The following is a 16,797-nucleotide window of genomic DNA, read 5'->3' on the forward strand; positions in this document are numbered from 1 at the left end:
GGAATTAGTTAACGTGTAATTTAAAGTCGGGCCGCGGGTGGCGCTGTGGGTAAAAGCCTCAGCGCCTAGGGCTTGCCGATCGAAACGTCAGCGGTTCGAATCCCCGCGGCGAGGTGCGCTCCCGTCGTTCGGTCCCAGCGCCTGCCAACCTAGCAGTTCGAAAGCACTCCCGGGTGCAAGTAGATAAATAGGGACCGCTTACTAGCGAGAAGGTAAATGGCGTTTCCGTGTGCGGCTCTGGCTCGCCAGAGCAGCGATGTCACGCTGGCCACGTGACTCGGAAGTGTCTCCGGACAGCGCTGGCCCCCGGCCTCTTAAGTGAGATGGGCGCACAACCCTAGAATTTGTCAAGACTGGCCCGTACGGGCAGGGGTACCTTTTCCTTTAATTTAAAGTCGCTATGCTTTCTGTTGCAATTCAAAAATAGATCCTTCCCTCAAAAGCTTTCCATGAGATTAGATTTACTCCTGAAATTATCAAAAGAAAAAGATGAATCCATTTCTTACCCAAACATCATGTGATGAAGAGAGCGGAAAGTGTGTGTGCCATCCATTGTCTATCATCGCAATTAGAAAGTGATCTGATCAATAAAGTGCACTATCTGCTTAGTGACTTGTAAAATTCTGGTGCAAAGTTCCAGTATTCTTACTCTCATGTGGAAGTTCTTACAAATAAGTTGTTACTGCCTGATAGAGATAGTAATACAGTGGTGCCTCGCAAGACGAAATTAATTCGTTCTGCGAGTTTTTTCGTCTTGTGAATTTTTTCGTCTTGCGAAGCACCGCTGTGCATTGACGGTTTCCCATAGGAATGCATTGGCGGTTTTTTAAAAAAGGCGCAAGATGTTTTCGTCTTACGAAGCAAGCCCATAGGGAAATCCGTCTTGCGAAGCAACTCAGAAAACGAAAAACTCTTTCGTCTTGCGAGTTTTTCGTCTTCCGAGGCATTCGTCTTGCGAGGTACCACTGTACTTGATAGTTGTAAATCGTTCCACAGAAGTAGAAAGCCAATAAAAATGTTTGATGTTTTGCACAGAAATGTCCCATGTTTGGTTAGTTTTTCAACAGAAGGATACAACCAGGCAGGTGTACTCAAGAAGTAATCTCACGTGACTTCTGAATCTGAACTCCTCCACTTAAACATGCCTCCAGAGTGAGTTGCCAAGTTCCATTCCCATCAGCAGAGTGCAACTTCTAACCAGAAAGCCAGAATTTTCACAATTGCGTTGTGGTCCCTTGGAGTGGATCCCAAGTACTGTGAGCAAACTGAAAAGAGCTGCATGTGCAGTGGGAGCAGAAGAGCAGTCCTCTAGTTGAGAGGTTCTGCAGCAGTCCTCGTATTTCCACGTGCAGCAGGAGAAGAGAACATTTGGACCAAAACCATCCAATAGGCACAAGAGTGTCCCTAGTTGAACACAAAACAACTCCTGTCCTGCATGTAACTAGATGTTTTGGGACTCCCAAAACTTCCTAAAAAGTGGGAAGCACAATCTTGAAATCAGCTGTGCAAACGTAACAAGGGTGAACAAATCTTTAAAGATCTACACAATCTCATTTTTAAGCTGCACCATTCTTTGGTTCCTATGGTTCAGGCACTAGGTAAAGGGACCCCAGTCATGGACGACTCTGGGGTTGCAGCGCTCATCTCGCTTTATTGGCCAAGGGAGCTGGTGCTTGTCCGCAGACAGCTTCCGGGTCATGTGGCCAGTATGACTAAGTTGCTTCTGGCGAAACCAGAACAGCACACAGAAACGCTGTTTACCTTCCCGCTGGAGCAGTACCTATTTATCTACTTGCACTTTGATGTGCTTTCAAAATGCTGGGTAGGCAGAAGCTGGGACAGAGCAATGGGAGCTCACCCCATCACGGAAATTTGAACCGCCGACCTTATGATCTGCAAGTCCTAGGCTCTGTGGTTTAGACCACAGCGCCACTCGCGTCCTTTTTGGTTCAGGGGACGCGGGTGGCCCTGTGGGTTAAACCACAGAGCCTTGGGCTTGCCGATCAGAAGGTCGGTGGTTCGAATCCCTGTGATGGGGTGAGCTCCCATTGCTCAGTCCCTGCTCCTGCCAACCTAGCAGTTCGAAAGCACACAGTGCAAGTAGATATAGTAGATATAGGTACCGCTCCGGCGGGAAGGTAAACGGTGTTTCCGTGCGCTGCTCTGGTTTGCCAGAAGTCATGCTGGCCACATGACCTGGAAGCTGTACACCGGCTCCCTTGGCCAAGAAAGCAAGATGAGCTCCCCAACCCCAGAGTCGGCCACGACTGGACCTAATGGTCAGGGGTCCCTTTACCTTTACGTTTACCAGCAATAAAAGCAGCTGTTTAAAGTAATTGAAGTTTTTTTTGAAAGAGCTCTTTCTGGGATTTAGAACTGAATCAGTTCACAAATTCGGTCTTCTGCTTTTCCAGCCTAAGTAAATCCATTCCATCGCAACCTGTAATCTGTGGAGCATTTTTGTGCTGTAGGATTTGACAATCCATTCTAGGGCACATGCTCAGTTTGAGCTGGATCTAAGGTTGAGCAGAGCACGTGCTGAAAACCCCCGATGACCTGCCCCTCCCCATTCTGGCAGAGACAATAGGCATCTACCCCCGGAAGCTTGTGTAGAATCGTAGAATTAGAAGGGACCTCCAGGATCATCTAGTCCAACCGCCTGCAACGCAGGAATATGCAGCCATCCCTTTATGCAGGGAAAAGCCTGCAACCTTGGCATTATCAGAGCCATTCTGAGGAAAGTGGCACAAGTGATCTGTGCTATTATTCTGGTGCAAAATGTGGAGCTGGGAGGTTAGGAGGGCCGTTGCTATGGTTTCTACAAATTTCTTCAGCCCAGCCTCCCCATTTCCTAGTCAAGGGAGCAGCTCCCCCCCCCCCATTTCTTACTGTTAATAATGAAAGGTAACATCATTTTTGTGGGTGTGCCAGGGACATGAATGGGAATTCATTCCCATTCCCCATGGGCCCCTGGTACATCTAGATTAGGGGAGCTTTCCGCAGGTGTTCTGAAATACATCTGGTGGCATAAACTCTCCTGCTAGCATACCTATCTCTGCCCCCAAAGCAGCCCTTAGGCTGCAGCCTAGGGTCCCTTGCCAGCTTGACAGAAAGTATACCTGTGATTGGGCTCTCAGAGCATTTCTATTCTATTGTTTTGCTCTTAAGTAGTCAAGCGACAAGTATTGCTGACGTCAACGGCATCAAGATAAATGACCCTCCTTCTCTGAAGAAAAGAGACTTCAAGATGATTTTAAAAGCATGTTTATGTGTCTGCACATAAATGTGTAAAAAGGGTGTTATGACAGTTTATACCACAAACTTTACAGTAAGAAAAAGCACTTTTATGACAATTCACAAATTCACAAGGATCACTTTAATATACAAAGCAATTACTAGCATTCTGAAACACAAAGCAGTTAGTATGTACACAATGTTAATAAAAAGCAGTGTAACTCAGTACATGGGGTGGGGGGAATAAACGCACAAAACAATAATTACAAAATTAAAACAGGGGTGTTTCTAGGAAATAGAGGATTCTCAAATGAAATTAACCCATCCCCAGTTCATATTTCTTTGCTCAGCAATTTAATTTCAAGAGGAAACTTTTTTTTCAAAGTTCAATACCCTGTTTTGTGCTGATTGTTTTGGGTGAAGAATCAGAAATGGGGGTGAATTTTAGTTTCTCTTAAATAAAAATAGCATAGCCATCCCCATTCCAGAAACTTGAAATTTTGAATTGTGATTTCTTCATGTGTAAACTGCCTTCCAAACCTAATGAAGGAGCTTTAGAAAGTTTAAAGTTGTGCTTCACTTGCACAACTTTCTCTCTGTGTGTTCTTGCAAGCAGAATGGTCATACATAAAGTAGTAGGGTTGTAAATGGAACTGAAGGTCTAGCATTTAGTTTCTTCTTATTTCAAAACAGAAATAATTCTATTACACAGATATGGAGTGGAGTGGTATCTGGCTCAAGTGCAACTGGTAGAAAACATTTTAAAAACAATCTCCCAATTATTTATCATGACCTTATTGAATACCATCAAACTGTTTTGGGTCTCCTCTCCTCTTTCTTCCTGCCTCAGATTGTCCATCAAATCAATATGCGGCCACAGCTCAAGTGACCGACTGATACAGTAGTATCTTGCTTAGAATGACACAGCCAATGGTTGTTTTTAAATCTGCACCAATCTCTAACTTGATTCCATTATCAACAGGTCAATCAGGAGGAGAAATTCAAGTGAGGAGAACCTCCAGATAATTAAGAGAGGTTTGATGTGCCTTGGGTTCAATGTGAGGCTAAGAGGCCACATGTAAACAATACAGCATAGTTATTGTGGTAGGCAGTGGTGACTGGGTAATATTCAGAAAGCACTGCAAAAGAATGGCAGCCTTAGGACCTCGGTGCTTAATTTTTGCAGCCATGTATCCATAAATTAATGAGCTAAATCCCAGTGTAGTTGTTCTCAGTTGTCTCATTACACTGGGGTAAGCTATAGGTCCCCTTGACACCAAGCATCTCAAAAATAAATGCTGCATTGGTGAAAACGTATGTGTGCGCACAAACCCTGAGAAAGTGAGTGAAAGGGTAGAGTAAGATGTGGTGAGATTCCTCGCAGGTATAAGCAAGGGAGGGATTCAAAATAACAATCCTGAACAAACCCTCATCATTTCTGACTCTGTAAACATGACTTTAAAATGTACGACCGCTTACTTCAAGCTAGCAGGGACCTGCAATTGCAGTACCAAAAATACATTTGTGCTATTAAAAAAAAGCCTGTCTGTTCACCTACAACTATGGCTTACATACATTTTGAGGTTCCAATATTTCAGGAGGCAAATATATCAGAATGGAATATTTGGGATTGCATTCTGATATGTCATCTACCGATTTCTCATCTTGCAGTGAAGCCATGCAATAATTCTTAAGCTATAGTCAGCATGGAAGATGAACGTATCACAAGACAGTGCACTGCTAAAATTTCAGCACCATATATTTAACAGTTCCAAGCTGGCTGTGCTTCTCAATGTGCTCAGAACAGAGGTTGGTGTACTTTAGATCTAGAAAATTTAGAAGACTTGATAAAATCTATCCATAGGCATAAAGTATGCAACCATGGGTTTATAGTATATAAAAATAAACCCATTTTAAGAGTCTTTAACTTTACATCAACTCATCTTAATTGCCAGCAGGAAATACTCAGGAGTTGTGCTTTCTGAGAAATCTGGGTGTGTTATGTAGCTTCACTCTTTAAGGAAAACAAATCCATGCATCTTACATTTTTTTTCATCTGGATTCGATCCTTGAAAGTATCACCAAAATTTAGTTTCCCCTTTTCTCATATGACCGTTCCAATAATTAAATACAATCCTCCGCCACACTTCTGATGCCATTAAAAGGACTGTAATCTTCCTAACTTCCACTGGCCTGTAGATTTTTGGTTCTGCCCTGCAGATCCCCCCCGCAAGAATTGCCTCTTTTAAAGTTTATCCTGAGAGTCAGTGGATTAGCTAAAAGTAATGAGATATATACAAATAGTAGGACCACAATAAATATGCTAGACGCTCTTCAGATTAAGAGCCAAGCTGCATGATCAATACCCTCAAAGGCAACATTTGAACTGTGACGCTACTGCCACTTCACACTGCAGATGGCAATTGAAATGTTTGCCTCATCACAACATGCCCAAACATTAAAAACTAAGATGTCAGTGGAAGGCTATAGTATACCCTTCTCCATAACACTAGTTTTTTTTTAATGGGCAGGATTTTTAAAAATACATGTGGGAGCACAATCAAACATTCAGTCTCCACCTGCAGCATGTAGTTGTACATTCTAGCCTTCAACAGGACCCAAGGCTGCAAGTCATGTATTTGAGCTCATTACCAAAACTGATTTTGGTCATACCGCAAGTTCTCACCTTACTGGGAATTATTTAGCTTCGGATAATTGTTTCTGAAATAAAGACGCTATAGAACCACCAGACTTTTTTAGACGGATGCATTGCTTTCACACTCAAGCAATGCTGGAATAAGATACTAGAAACCACACAAAAGCAAGAAAACTGGGAAAATATTTTTTCTCACCAAAAAAAAAAAAAAAAAAAAAAGGGTGGGTGGGTGGGTCATTAGTTCCCTTTGTATAAAGCAAATCTTTTCCTTTTATTTTTTGCCTTAATGTATAGCTGCCGAAGAGACAAAGCACAAAGTGAAGAATCTGGGGGAAGAGAGGAGCTTAAAACGGCCGACATAATTCCATAATTCACTTTCTAAAAAAATACAAATTGCAGTGAAATAAAATCACTAAATATGGGTAAGTGAACAACAATACAACATATCAATAAGCGCCAGAAGAATGTAGCTCAAACAAGAGGCTGAAGCGTGTATATTAACACGCATGCACATTCTCTCTCTCACACACACAGAGTAAAACTTTTTTTTCTGACCTCAATATACTATAATACTCAGCATTCCTGACTTAAAAGCTCTCAGAGCTATAGATTATATACTGTGTATATATATTTTATATATGTACATATTTTATACATACGCATTTTCCAAGAATATCTGTTAGAAGAGCACCCTGGGCAATATTTCAATTGCCTACATGGTACCTTTTATTTTGTAAAAGATAGAAACTGTACTTGAAACCAGACCTATGTATGATGACTACAATGGAGCTAGCCCTTTCTACACCTTTTTTTCCTCCCAATTAAGCCTGGCAACCAGCTTAGCATTTTAGCAAAATTTCTGTTGAGCAGCAAAGGGGCCGAAAGCAAAACAACCAGGTAAGACAATCTTGCTTTTTGTTCAATAAATTATCAATATACAAAATAAGGGTTTGCTTGTTTTTCGCATTCTCTTCCGTTCCTTTTGGCTGTCAAGAATTACAAAGGACATACCAGTAAAGTCTGAACTTGGGTTGCCGAAAACATAAGAAATAGGAAATTGTTGTATTTCATAAGAAATGCCAGATATCTCGGTACTGGGTAAGTAAAAACTGACAGATGTTATTTTATTGCTGGTGAAAGATTCCAGAATGAAAACCCTGAATTGACCTATAGACGAGCCACACTAGATTCTGCAAGCAGTTCATGTTGAGCCTCCTTTGACCGAATGGAACCTGGGAAAGGCTGAAATTAAGCGTAGGATCAGCCCCACCACAACCCATTTGTCTGCTGATATCTCTTGCTGAAATGCAGCTCTCTCAGCTAATTGCAGGAGATGGCAAGAACACAGCAAGCAGAGAGTTATGGTGGTTGCTTTCCTGATGAACGAATTTTAGATTATTACATAATGTTTAAACAGATTACCTGACACATCCACAGCCAGCTTTAAAAGAGGCTTTCTCAAACCAAGATCAACACATACAATAGTTTTCAATGAGTTTAGCAATTCGGGAAAATCAGCAGAGATCATGATTCTACCAAAATTTCGGGGGGTGAGGGGAACAAACCTCACAAGGCAGGTAAAAATTGTGGATTTGCGTTCTCCATAATCTATCATCCCATTTCTTTGTAGGAATCTGCTTTTGTTTTGTTTAAAAAATATTATGATGTGAGAATTAAAGGGTTTCTAAAATGGCAGGACTTATTTTTGCTCAGAGTGTCTGTATTATTTTATCCAATAGCAGGAGGAAAAGTTTGCCTTGCAAATAAAAATAAGCTGCTTAAAATATGAGGCTTTTTATATTCTTTAATTCTAAAGATTTTTTTGACATGCCTTACAAACAAATTTTGTCTTCATCTGATAAAAGGGTAAATTATCAAGATTTGCACTTGTTTTCATAAAAAACAAATGCACTATTAAGTAAAATTGCTAGCTACAGATTATTGCTACAGGTGTTAGATTTAACCGATAAAACATTGCAATAGGCCATGTCGGTTTTATCACCTTTAAGAAGATCTGTGAACTAATATTCTTTCAGGAGCAGTCTTATTTTATGCGCAGGCTTTTATAGATGAGGATCAAAATAACTGCTGGGATTAGAGATTCAAAATAACTTCACGTTCTCTTAAATAAGTCCATTTTGCCTCCGGAGAACTGATTCCACCTCTAAGTAGCCAAAGTAGCTTGAACAAAGGAATTTCTAATGTTGAACGGCTTATTTGCTGCCTTAAATCATATTATACTGATTAATCACATTACTGATTCCTGCAACATACTTTAGGGGAAGTTTTTTTCTTTTTACTCCTTAGGGTTTGAATGTCTGCAGATGAAAAACTTTTACTTAGATCCAGCTTGATCCCTAAATGACACAGAGTCCTACTGAAATCAGATAGCTTAACTGGGATGCAGGCCTGGCTGATGACCTAGGTTTAACAAGTCAGCAAAGTTCAATTTCACACCATCTGTGTGCACAATAGGGAGATTTTTTTTTTTTGGGGGGGCGGGAATTCTCTACCTGCACGAAAAAGTTAACATTCACTCCTTTCTTCACTCAAGTATGCACTACTAGTGGTTGCCTTGTATAACATCACCTCTGGATAACGCAAAACAAAAATGGTGTTTTAATGAATTATTCTTTATGATAATCTCATGGACTTCTAAGCTAAAGCAGAACGTTACCGTTCCTGCTCTACTGCTTGCTAGGAGTCCATGTCCCCTTAGGATATCATAAGCGTTAGATGATTTCTTTACGGGCAATCAAAAGACTGAACACATGAAATCTCATTTTTTTATATAAAAAAACCAGGAAATCAATGGAATTATTTTTTATCATATAGAAAACTATCTAAAAAACAGATGGAGGTTACAGGTGACTATCCCACCTTCTCCCCAACCCTTCTCTATATGCTCATTTAATTCCTACTGTGTACATACCTACATACCTGAAGTACATGTCTTTTGGCATCATTCTACCACGTAGCTGCAACTGTAAAGTTTGATAATGGACGTTTGAAACCATGCGACAATTTGGCAACCATAGCTTCCTCAGAGCATACCTTGGGTACGCATCCAGCCCACATAATACTTCAGGGCAGAGCCTTGGGATAACCATCTCTGAGGGATTCAGATGAGCTCTGTGTTTTAATTCTTGAAAGCATTATGAAATAACCCCCTCTGCGCGCGCACACAAAAAACAAAACCCAGCTTCAGAAGTGAACGTTATTATTCCTTGAAGAAGATGGGAGATGAGGAAGTCTCTTCTCTTTCTTCTTGGTGAAAATAATTCGGGGGAAAGGAGAGGGAAGGTGGGGGAGAATTGGAGGCAGGTGTTTCAACATTCACAGTTTAATGCAAAGCACAGACGAATAAAATTCTGCAGTTGCTTTCAGGCAGTTTTGCGCGTAGAAAAAAAAAAGGAGAGAAATGTTTAGAAAATAAAAAGTCCACTTTGTCTTTCTGGCAGTCACCAAAGCAGTCTTTCTCTGACATTAACAAACCAAAAATGGGGATCTAAAATTAATCCGATTTGTGGCAATAAAGGTCCTTAAGTGCTTTTAGCTCTTCAATCAATGTCTTGTTTTGGTTTTCAAGCACAGCCACTCTATTTTCTAGACATTTGACATATTCTTTTTTCTTCCTGCGGCACTCGCGTGCTGCTTCCCTGTAGGCAAAACAGAATATTAAAGCTCAAGTCAATATGTTCACTGATTTTAAACTGATAAAACTGAAGCAGAACTAACTGAATAGTATAATATTTTTTGTTTGTTTGGGAGTAGAATAAACACAATTCTTCTTTATGGACAGGTGAGCAACAGGCTTCCTTGTGGTCGTGGCAAATCACCATTGCTTGCCTAACGTATCAGGAACCTTCTGAAGCAAAGGGAGGTAATTTCACATACGCCACTAAACTGCATGGATCAACTGTATGGTATATTTACTGTTGTTAGCTGCTCTGAGCCCAGCTTCGGTTGGGGAGGGTGGGATATTATCATTATTAATGATGATGATGATGATAATAATAATAATAATATTTTGCATTTGATATTATTTTCCCTTTTTGCATGGACTCTGGCTTAAATTCAAAATGTTGGTAAATTGTAAGGAATATTTGCATTTGGTGTTATTTTCCTTTTTGGACTGATTTTTTAGCTAGGTAATTTTGGGGTGTGGTGAGAGAAGGCAGGTACCACACACCACAACTTTTCTTGCCCTTCATGCTGAGGGATACAGACTGGTGTGTATTGAAGCTACCTTTCGGAGCCACATTTCTGCTTATTTTATTTTTCAGGCATGGCCAAATTTCTGCCACACCCTCAGTTCCACCTGGTAACAAACCCTTCTGCAGGATTGGGGGGGGCGGGTAGAGGTGGGGGGCAGGTCTGCTGGTCCACCTCAATCCTCCAGAGCACACAAACCTGTTCTTCATTAGGCGGACCTCTCTCTTCCGCGCTGCTTCCTCTGCTGGCTGGGTGGGAAGTGCTGGGGAGGATGCCATCACGACACCAGGTGCAATGGTGCTTGTAGGTGCTGTGCGAATTTGGTAGGTCTGGACATCTCCTGAGGCAGCTAAGAGAAAAAAAAGGATCAGGGAATGCAGGGGTATTAGGTCTGACAGCTCTGGAAGCCTACACTGGGGACGGGGGGGACAGGGACCTGTCATTTCAAACGAAGAACCTCTCCCCTCATTACCTGAAGCTGCGCGGTTGATGACACCTTTGTGTTGCTTCCGCGCTGTGCTGCAAATGTGCAAAGCTTCTGCCTGTGTGGCTGGGCTAAATGTACCTACAGTGGTGCCTCGCAAGACGAAAAGAATCCGTTCCGCGAGTCTCTTCGTCTTGCGGTTTTTTTCATCTTGCAAAGCAACCCATTAGCGGATTAGCGCTATTAGTGGTTTAGTGGCTATTAGCGGCTATTAAGGGATTAGCGGCTATTAAGGGATTAGCGGATTAGCTGCTAAAAGGCTATTAGCGGCTTAGTGGATCAGCTGTCAAGCGGCTTAGCATCAGCTGTTAAGCGGCTTAGGGGCTGGGGAAAAGGGGGGGGAGGGAAAAAACCCCCGCAGAACTCGCAAGACATTTTCGTCTTGCGAAGCAAGCCCATAGCAAATTCGTTTTGCGAAGCACCTCCAAAACGGAAAACCCTTTCGTCTAGCGGGTTTTCCGTCTTGCGAGGCATTCGTCTTGCGGGGCACCACTGTATTTACGTAGCATGTCCATGATGCGTTTGCCTCTTTCTCCCCATCTTACTTGCCTCTGTTGCTTTGCTCATCCCTGCCCGTTCTTACTTTCTGATCCTGTTTCATATGGCCTCCTCGCACCCTAGCTCTCTCTTCTACTTCTCTAGCCCAGACCCTTCTCCAATTCAATACATCAGCCCACTTCCAGGCTGCCGGCACTGCTTCTTCCACAGGGCCCCTCCTGACTCTTCAGGATCAACCCTTTCCCAGTCTCCACCATCCCTATCTGCAGCCTGCAGTATTGCTATCTGCAGCCATTGCTACTGCTCCTCCTACCCAGGACCTTTGTCAATTTATAGGCTTCTGCTGTACACATCTGTTTCCTCCTGTGTTTCTCCCTGACTCCTTATTTTCCACATATTACTCTTCAAAGCCACTGCTCTTTTTTCATCAGGCTTGGCCAGGCACATAATTGTTTTTGTGTGGGTTAGTGAACAGTCATGTTCAATTAAACTTAAAACCCTAGGGACTTTCAAGGAGCAAGAAAACTCTAGTTTGGGCACCCCCACCTAACAAATTAGCTTTTGGATAGCTCTTTGCTCCAAAAGTAAATAATGCCCCCACCTTTGATAGGGTACTGTTGCCAAAGATTACTTGGCAGCACCAGAAACAAAACCTTGAAGGAAGGACACTTTTAAAAAACCAGAAACAAAACTATGCTATTGTCTAGCTATTAGCATTCAGAATTCTGGCCCATTACTAACTACCGTATTTTTCGCTCTATAAGACGCACCAGACCACAAGATGCACCTAGTTTTTGGAGGAGGAAAACAAGAAAAAAAATATTTTGAATCTCAGAAGCCAGAACAGCAAGAGGAATCGCTGCATAGTGAAAGCAGCAATCCCTCTTGCTGTTCTGGCTTCTGGGATAGCTGTGCAGCCTGCATTCGCTCCATAAGACGCACACACATCTCCCCTTACTTTTTAGGAGGGAAAAAGTGAGTCTTATAGAGCAAAAAATACGGTACTTTATTCTATTGCCCACTATTGCTAGAACAGCAGAGTGTATTGCAGCTTCCTTAGAAACAGGCATTTGCTTGAAAGTATGGTGCTTCACAAATATTACATGTGTACAGTGATTCCCTATGGGGGAAAAAATTCACACACGGCACGTATCTAGTGCTAAACTTGAGCAAACTGCTTAAAACTGCTCTTCTTTACCTTGTACAACAACTTGGTTGCTGGGCACGAGAATCTGCTGTCCATCCGTGGTCTGTGCGTACTGTAAAATGGTGGTACCAGGCTGGGTTGCAGCGGCATTGGTCATGGTGAGCGTCTGCAGGCCTTGGACTCCATCGGTGCCATTATTAGCCAGCTGGATTGCACCTCCCTGGGTGATGGCAACTGAAAGCAGGCAGATGCGAGTCAGCATTTTGGAATATTGACCTCCTCAGTGCCATACACACAACTGTCCTCAGTCCTTTAGTCAAACCAACAATTTGAAAATTAAGTCCGTTTCAAGACTCTTGTTTTTTATGGATTCATCCATTACCGTTGTCAGTCCAGGGAGATACTGCCCTGAGACTGAAACCCCAGCAGCTGGGACTGCGATCACAGGCCAGTGTTAAAAAACTGTCATCAACTTGCCAGTTATGTTTCTATTCCTTGCAACCATGTTTTTTTTTAAAACAACCTAATTTAGATAATAATTTCCCCCTGCAGAGTGAAAATATCTACTTTATCGCAAAATAAATATTTACAACCTACATTTCAAGAGTAACCATGAGACCGTCTAAATACTGATTTTGGTGATCATTAGGTATTTACTATGTGAGATTTTCAGTAATGTGAAAAAAAGTGTAGGTCAACAGAATATTAAGTTACAAATAACGAATGACATAAAGCTCATCAAAGTTATCAATCTACTTCTGACATGCCTCTATCAAGCTCTGCCCATTCTAATGATTAAGGTTTTTTGTTTTTTCATTTTGTTTCCCCCTCTTCTCTACCCTGCACGGTTAGCTTTAATCTACACCCTTTTCTCAGATCGCCATTCTAGCATTCCTCCATCTCTTTATCTCAGTTCCTTTTCGTTCTTCACATACAGTTTCTCTTCTGGTTTTTATTTCATGAGTCTATTCTCTTTCATGAAGCCCCTCGGTCTGTTCCACCTCATCCAGACGGCAGCACAAATACCGCTCACACACGGTCCCCTCATTCAGCGCTTCTAGCACAAAACTGCTCAGCTCCTCCACATTTACACCAGTCCATTCATGCAGACAATACCTGCATGCAGAGCATTGCCATATTGATGGTTGATATCAGCAACACCAGTCCCTAAAAGAAAATCAGGACCACACTGGGGACCAGGGCAAAAAACAGTTGCAAGCACAATGCTCTTCTTCTGCCCCCCCCCCCACTCCAGCCCTGAAAGTTTACTGAGTAAGGACAATCCACATGGCAATGCTTCTCACATGAAAACTGCAACTGGAACATGGAAGCATGCTTGCATGCAATAGCTACTGCAAAGCAATGATCACAGAACCAGTGTCAATAGGAGTTAATGCAATCACCTTATCACTTGATAAACTACCACCTCAACTGCTTGAGTCAGCTCGTCCTTCGTAGTCATAATGGCACAAGCTGGCATGGTATCCCGCACTGAGGAAGCAGGACAAAGCTGTTCTATGTACAGGCAACCCCCCTACCCACCAATAATATACCTTCAGCTAGGACAAGTGAAGGGTGTTTGGCCTGAAAAAAGACCTCCAGAATTGTATATAAACAGACTTTGTTGGCTGTGCTCACTTCTCCGTGTGCTGCTCAAGAAACCCCCTGTTCTACCGATCCATTGCATCAAGGAAGTGCTGTTTATTTTGCCAGATCAGGAAGCTGGCCTTTGGTGAAAGTAGGAACCTTTGCATCCAAAGGGCATATTTTTTCCAGGGGGAACTCACAGGGGGAACTCAGTCCCGGCACCTCTCAGGTAGGTTCCAGCACCTCTCAGGTAGGAACCACTGCCATTTTCAGAGACGAGGAAGGTGCTCATGGCGTGTTCTCTTTTTCTAGAAAAATAGCACCGTGTCCTGTCTGTATTACCTTCTGGCCCCTTCCCACGTATTTCCTGTTTTTCTCCTTCCAGCATTTCTGACACCACAATTTCAAAACTTGGAAGTGGCAAACATGGGGCTTCACGTTTTGAGCACTTAGGAAAAATTCATAATATACATACTAAGCATTCTTGCCATCTTTTACAAAACCAAATCTCTGAAGTATTCTTCCTCTCCACTTATCAGATGAGAAACACAAGCAACATACTGTATTGCCCACTGCTTGTCTGGTAAATTGGAGTTGGCACCGTGACAGTCGTGATGGCTGGTGCTGTTGCTTCCTCTTCAGACTTTTCTTCTTCAATCCTTGGCACTCCTGGAGCATCTGAGGACAAGTCGTTCAAGATTTTTCTGAAAAGGGAAGAATATTGTAGAAATCTTACCAGGTTCTCGTAGCTTCTGTATTTTTGGGCGGGAGAATTGGTGTAACCGGAAGGGCAGGGACGGAATGCCCAGGCTGTCACACTGGCAGGGTAAGAACCTAAGGAAAGCCTGGCTGGATCAGACAGAGGGCCCATCCATTCCAGTATCCTGTTCCCTATGGTGGTTAGCTAGGAGCATGAAGCCTCATCTGCCATGTGCTCCTAAAGCAACAGGTATGCAGATGTGAAATGCCTCTGAATACGGTTCTTACTTCCTCAGCAGGACTTGACCTATGGATACCCAAGCAGGATTTGAACACAACACTTCAAGATTAATATCTCTTAGCGACAAACTGAATGCTGAAGTCAAAAAGGATTTCTGCCCCTATGGTACAGTTTGGGATAATCCAACTGATTTAGGTGCACTGGGCCGTATTGAACCAAATCATTGTGCTAGCCCAGGGGTCTGCAACCTTTAAGACAAAAAGAGCCACTTGGACCCATTTCCGAAGGAAAAAAAACTGGGAGCCGCAAAACCACTGCGACATTTAAAACAAATATATCTCCGGAGCCGCAATCTGACAGCGGGCGGGAAGGTGACGTTGGGACGGTGCGTGACTAACGCACGCACCGCCCCCATGCGACGTCACAGCCAGTACAGCACCCGCCACAGTGGGGAGTGTCGGGGCGCACAGTGCGCCTCCTCCCCTCGCTAGTATCTGCCCCGGAGCCGCGGCAAAGGTGTAAAAGAGCCACATGCTGCTCCAGAGCCGCGGGTTGCAGACCCCTGTGCTAGCCTAACAAGACTTCGCTTCCTCTCCTCAAACCGAGTCAGAAGTCCCATGCCAAATGTCTGGAACACATTATAGTTATACAGTATGACTATAACTTGTACTGGAGTTTGTAGAACAACAAAGAAACTGGTTGTTAAGAAAATTGAAAGCTAAATGACTTCTGTCTGATGTGTCACTAGACAGTAATTATAATAAGCTGATTTGCTGCATGTGTGTAAGAGAAATTAAATTCCTACCTGTAAGAAGGTCGTCTGGAAAGAATCTCCCTGCGTTTCTGGGAGTCTGTGACACTGTCCACGGATTCCTGTGAATCTTCACTTTCTGCAATAGTGGAGATCTAGGTATAAGAGCACAGTAATGTTACCGTTTTAAACATATTTAAGTAAAAACAGACGTAAAGGTGAGAATATGGTCAGCAAACCCACACCATGAGGTCCTCTTCTATACATGAAAATCTGAAGACCCAAGTAGTGTAAGAAACTGTGGTCTCCTATCTACTTTGAACAAACATGCTCAGAGGAACATGGAACATAGGTGGTGTCCGGCCAGCACTTGCTAACCTGGTTGACTGGTGAATATGAAAAAATATATAAAGAATATAAAGAAATATAAAGAATATAAAGAAAAAGCAAGTAAAAGTCTGTTTCCCCAAAAAATAAAATAATGTTTTTAAATTTAAAAACCAAACATGTGTAGATATTGGCAAGGCTATCAGGTGCCTTCACTTGTGGAACATAAATTGCTCAAAGATCTATAGGTACATCGTCAACATTCAGTATAACCAGGATTTCAGGATTGTGAAACACTTCTTAATATTTCAGCATTCCTACTGCATTCTTGCCTTTAATCTTCTCCTCCTAAATTCCAAGCACTTTTGTTATCAGTTTCTTATCTTGTTTCACTATGGTTAGAAATTCCTGTGTGTCATCTAAACGCTGGAGGGTTTTACATGACAAACAGCATAAACCTAGCTTTAGTGACTGGAAGTATAGGCAGAAGAAACTACAGAACTTGTAAAGCAGCAAACAGCAATCCTTATCAAGATGATCTAAAAAACCTAGTACTGCATACACAACTGTATAAACAGACTTATGAAGTCTATCTGCTGATTATTGATTCTTAATAAGAAATCTCTAAAACTGCAATCCTGGGTGGATGCACAATGGGTCAAGGCGGCAGGGCAGGAGTACAAAGCGGAGGAAAACCCTGGTATCCCTTTGACTGTTTCCCACTTTTTTAAAAAAAATATTTCCATACCACTGGAAACAATAGGAGGAAAAATGTAGTTCTGCTTAGGAGTGTGACTAAATTTCTCCCTCATTTGAGGGTAAGTCACATGACCAGGATGCCTCTGGATCAAAGCTGCTATCTCCTTTTTCGCCCAGCTGACTTCAGAATTCCAATGTTTGCTAGGCTAGGGCTTTGAAGGATCTGTCACAGAGGTAGATCCCATCTAGCCCATGGCCT

At 42.5% G+C, this 16,797-nt stretch overlaps 1 protein-coding gene across 7 annotated transcripts in view; it reads right to left on the bottom strand.

The window, feature by feature from the left end:
* Positions 1-3,248: 3,248 nt before the first annotated feature.
* The window catches only part of CREB1 (cAMP responsive element binding protein 1), a 34,449-nt gene continuing 20,900 nt past the window's right edge, over positions 3,249-16,797 (bottom strand). For 4 of the 7 annotated variants that reach the window (XM_083402643.1, XM_083402644.1, XM_083402646.1 and 1 more), the window contains 6 exons: positions 15,567-15,667; positions 14,383-14,525; positions 13,351-13,401; positions 12,286-12,468; positions 10,304-10,454; positions 3,249-9,549 (listed from right to left, as the gene is read on the bottom strand). In XM_083402643.1, the coding sequence (XP_083258769.1) occupies positions 9,405-9,549; positions 10,304-10,454; positions 12,286-12,468; positions 13,351-13,401; positions 14,383-14,525; positions 15,567-15,667 (774 nt within the window). In that variant the 3' untranslated portion in view covers positions 3,249-9,404. The remainder of the gene's footprint in view (positions 9,550-10,303; positions 10,455-12,285; positions 12,469-13,350; positions 13,402-14,382; positions 14,526-15,566; positions 15,668-16,797) is intronic. The other 3 variants (XM_083402647.1, XM_083402648.1, XM_083402649.1) reach the window with 1 other exon arrangement.

Source organism: Podarcis tiliguerta (assembly GCF_965153285.1).
Source record: "Podarcis tiliguerta genome assembly, chromosome: 1".
Lineage (NCBI taxonomy): Eukaryota > Metazoa > Chordata > Lepidosauria > Squamata > Lacertidae > Podarcis > Podarcis tiliguerta.